The sequence below is a fragment of the Carlito syrichta genome, unplaced genomic scaffold (genome assembly GCF_000164805.1).
Source record: "Carlito syrichta isolate Samal-C Ts95f unplaced genomic scaffold, Tarsius_syrichta-2.0.1 Scaffold123284, whole genome shotgun sequence".
In the NCBI taxonomy this organism is placed as follows: Eukaryota; Metazoa; Chordata; class Mammalia; order Primates; family Tarsiidae; genus Carlito; species Carlito syrichta.
In genome coordinates, this window is record NW_007067380.1 from 1 (window position 1) to 4,015 (window position 4,015).

The following is a 4,015-nucleotide window of genomic DNA, read 5'->3' on the forward strand; positions in this document are numbered from 1 at the left end:
GAGCCTCGGGCCTGTGGTTCCGGCGCTTGGGGAGGCGGGGGAGAGGCGTGCCCGCGCCCGGGCCGCTCGGCGAAGCCTCATCTCCGCAGCACGTCGGAAAATTAGCCGGGGAGCCGGCCCTCGCCTGCCGGTCGTCTCCTGGAAGGCTGAGGCGGGAGATCGCGGAGCCCGGCGGGTCGAGCCTGCGGTGGCCGGGACTGGCCCCTGCACTCCAGTCTGGGCGGCACAGTGAGACTCAGAAGACAAAGCAAGACCTGCCCTGCACACATGGATGAAACCAAGGGGATCTCTTGCAAGGTCGTGCTTGTGTGTTTTCTCACGTGTAGGTCTTGAGCAGAAAAGAGAAAGCGCAGGCTATTCTGGGTCCGCCCAGGAATACTCCCAGACTCTGGGCAATGTCCCTGTCAGGGGTGGAGAAGGTGGGGAGGGAGGGGAGGCTGAGCTTGTTGAACTCCAGGGCGAAGTGTGCAGGGTGTGATACACTTACTTTCAGGTGTGGTTTCCCACACGGAAGCTCTTCTTCCTGCTTGGCTTCCACCTGTAGCCCTTCCCTCTAGCGTGTCCCCTAACACATCCACACTCCAAGCCCAGAAGAAAGCAAGGCCTCAGGGAGTTTTTCTTTGGATAATTGACGTGAGAACTATTCCTCCCTTGAGGGGAGATCCCACCCCTCCGCAAACAGGAGCTCTCTAAGGGACACAGCACTGCTGGGGGTTGTGTGGAGGATGGTCTTGGAGGACTGTTGTTTTCTTGCAAATGTTTACAGCGGGTGTCAAAATTCAATCATAGGCTCCTACGTGCAGGGGGAAAAAAGGAATGACAAGTGGCCTGGGCCACAGTTTTTCCTGTATCACTTGTGCTTTGTGCAAACATTCAGGGGAAGTAGACACCGTGGAGACTGTCAAGATGGATACTGTGTCGCTCCTGCCTTCTGGCGCTCTGGGGGAGACATTCTCACGGGGCTTCCAAAGTCTGGAGAAAGGAAAGAACTGCGAGATCTCCCTGCTCTCAGTGAGAATGGGGCCCTGGCCACAGGGTGCTGGAGTGGACAGTGGCGGGGCACAGGGACACCTCGAGACCTCCCAGGCCCGTTCAGGGCTGTGTCTCTTCTCCCTGGTGGGGGCTCGGCCTGCCGCGCCCAACTTTGAGGCTGACTCTGGCTCAGAGCACCCGTAACCCCAGGATGTGTCCTTGGCTGGGATACAAGGAAGTCGCTGAAGTCTCACTCGAAGCTTCCACTCACCTGGAGCCCCATGAGCTGGGATAGCCCATTCTGCCTGTCACGAAATACGCACTCTCTCCCCCATCTTCTCCTCAGTTAGCCAGAACCCAGGATTTCCTGATGAGGCTAATGGAAAACAGTGCGCCGCCTGGGCTTCCCACAGAGCACCTGTGAACCCTGGCAAGACAGCATAAGACTGGCAGCTCTAGCCGAGGTTCTGCAGTCCTCCTCAACAGCTTACTGGAGGGAAAAGGCATGAGCAACGCTGTGGAGGCGGGGAGAGCACTTGGAACTTTCCTGGGAGTTTTGCCGTCTTCTGAAAGTGCGGCCGGCAGCTAGCTCAAGGTCTGCTGTACCTACGCCGTTGGATGAAGAATAAAAATCGGAGTCCTAGCCTACCTGTTTTTGACTTAAAAACTTGCTGCCTAAGAGAAGTAAGACAGACGACGTGATGCATTCGCTCAAAAAGTGCCTTTCCTGGGACACTTGCATGTCCTTGTGGTTTGCCCCCTTATGAACTCCATTCATGGAGAGAATGAAGGTGAAGCTGGAGGAGGGGAGGCCGGCAGGGGGCGGGTGGAAGCGAGGGCGTGTCGGGGGGACAGAGATTGGGGTGGGGTTGCAGGAGGAACATCGGCATGCTGCCCTTGAACACCTAAATCTTCTCAACACGCAGAGAAATATGTCCTCAGGAGGCACAGGGCACCTTCTGAGTCATCCCTCCTCAGATGCAAAGACGCAGAGGTTCTGTTGTCCAACTGGGCAGAGGGGAGAGGATGGACGGTATGCACCCTCTCCCAACAGTTTTGTTTCTTTAAGTATGTAGTTCTTCAAGATTATGGTAAGAAGAAAAGTCAGGAAACAGAGCCCTCTACTTACTGAGCCGGGAAATATTTTGGAAATCATATAGTTCAATCAGCTGGCCTTAGGTGAGGAAATGATGGCCAGGCAGGTTAAGTATGCCTGAGGTTAGGCAACCAGTTAGGAAGAGGGGCTAGAATCCACACTGTGTTCCTAAGTCAGACATTTAACTTTATTTTTTATCTTGCCATAAGCTCGTACAAGGATGCATGTAGTATAGCTGTGCTAAATCTTGCTTTTTTTACACTTTAGGTCAAGATGGGGTTTATATTTTCAAAATCTATGAATGAAAACATGAAACATCAACAAGAGTTTATGCTTATGAATGCTCAACTTCAGGTACGTTTTACAATAATTAAGCTCTTCTGTTGTTACGATGGTTAAAACTCCTACCACGTGTGCTCCAGCAGTGTGTTCTCTTTGATCCCCAAAGATGAAATGCTCTTGGGGCTCCATCCTGAAAGTCAAGATGAAGCAGGCGACTGTCTGGTGAGTAGGGTTGCTTAAGTGCCTAACCCAGATACTTGGGCAGAAACCTCAATAACAGACCCTCAGAGATAGCCATGTTCTAATCCCCAGGACCTGTGACTGTGTTACCTTTCATGGCAAAAGGGACTCCTTTCAGTGTGATTGTTTAAGGAGTTTGAGATGGGGAGATTATCCTGCATTATGCAGATGGGTTTGTTGTAACCATAAGGGTCATTATAAGAAAAAGAAGGAAGCGAGAGTGAGAGAGACTTGAAGATACTACACTGCTGGCTTTGAAGATGGACTAAGGGACCTAAGTTAAGGAATTTGGGTAGCCTCTAAAACCTGGGAAAGACAAGGAAACATATTCTTCTCTAAAACCTCCAGAAGAATGCAGTCCTACCAGCCCATTTTGGACTTCTGACCTCAGAACTATAATAGATTTGTGTTGTTTTAAGACACTGAGTTAATGATCATTTGTTACAGCAGCAATAGGGAAGTAATACAGAAAACTTGACGTTGGATTTACGTGATGGCTGGGCAGAGAAGATCAAAGTGTCACAGGAGATTGTCTAACTGCCTGGTACAGATTGTCAAAAAGCATTTTAAAATGTTGCAAGTCAAAATCAAGTGTTAAAAGTTTGACCTGAATTATTATTTTTTAAGATTTCAGCTGAAGATTTCTAGGCCTCTGGTCCATCACGGCCCTGGGAATAGAAGGCCTACTGTATGGCAGTACAGATAGCTAGTGGCTGAAAGTGAGGAGTAAAGCCAAACTTCCTGGGGTTAAGTCCCAGTTCCATCTCTGACTGACTGTATGACCTGCGCCTCAGTCTCCTGATCTGTGCCCTGGAGGTAATATCCCCTCAGAGGGATGTTTTAAGGAGTAAAGATGAGATATAGTATATAGAACCATGTCTCAAGTCTGCAAAAAGGCCTCTCACTCTGTATTAGTTGTTGCTGTTGTGACTGTTGCTGTTCGACCGGCAAGAGTGTTTTATGCAAAATAAACATTTCTTTTGGGGAAATAAGACTGTTGAAGAAGGAGCAACTTGAATTTTTTGCAACAGAGTGAAGTGACCTAGAGGAGACCCAATGTTGGGTGTGTGAGTCAGCCAAGCATATCATTTGCTTGGAGTGTCCTTGTCAAAGACCCAGAAAACCCCAGGGCATTTACCCTTGTGTCAGTCCGCACGAAGTCAGAGTCTGTGAGGGCTCTGGGACTTTACCCCACCCGCGCGCTTACAAGTTAGTCTGTTTCAGAAGGCTGTGGAGTCAGAGACCAGAGACAGGACACTGGTCATTCACAGCACAGCAAGCAGCATGCGAGTGGTGCTGGCGTCAGCCCTGCGTGTCCCCAGGACTCGAGGGACAGAGACGGGCAGGCGCTTGAGTGGTGCCGCGTGCGCGGGGTCTGTGCCGCACTTGAGAACGGCGGGCTCGGACATCCACCGCTTCTGCGGC

The 4,015-nt window shown here is 50.8% G+C and overlaps 1 protein-coding gene across 1 annotated transcript in view; it reads left to right on the forward strand.

Annotated features, from left to right (window-relative positions):
- Nucleotides 1–269: 269 nt before the first annotated feature.
- PLGRKT (plasminogen receptor with a C-terminal lysine) overlaps nt 270–4,015 on the forward strand; it is a 61,514-nt gene continuing 57,768 nt past the window's right edge. Inside the window, exons 1-2 of the mRNA XM_008048254.2 lie at nt 270–297; nt 2,336–2,422. Coding sequence (XP_008046445.2) covers nt 2,342–2,422 — 81 coding nt within the window. The 5' untranslated portion in view covers nt 270–297; nt 2,336–2,341. The remainder of the gene's footprint in view (nt 298–2,335; nt 2,423–4,015) is intronic.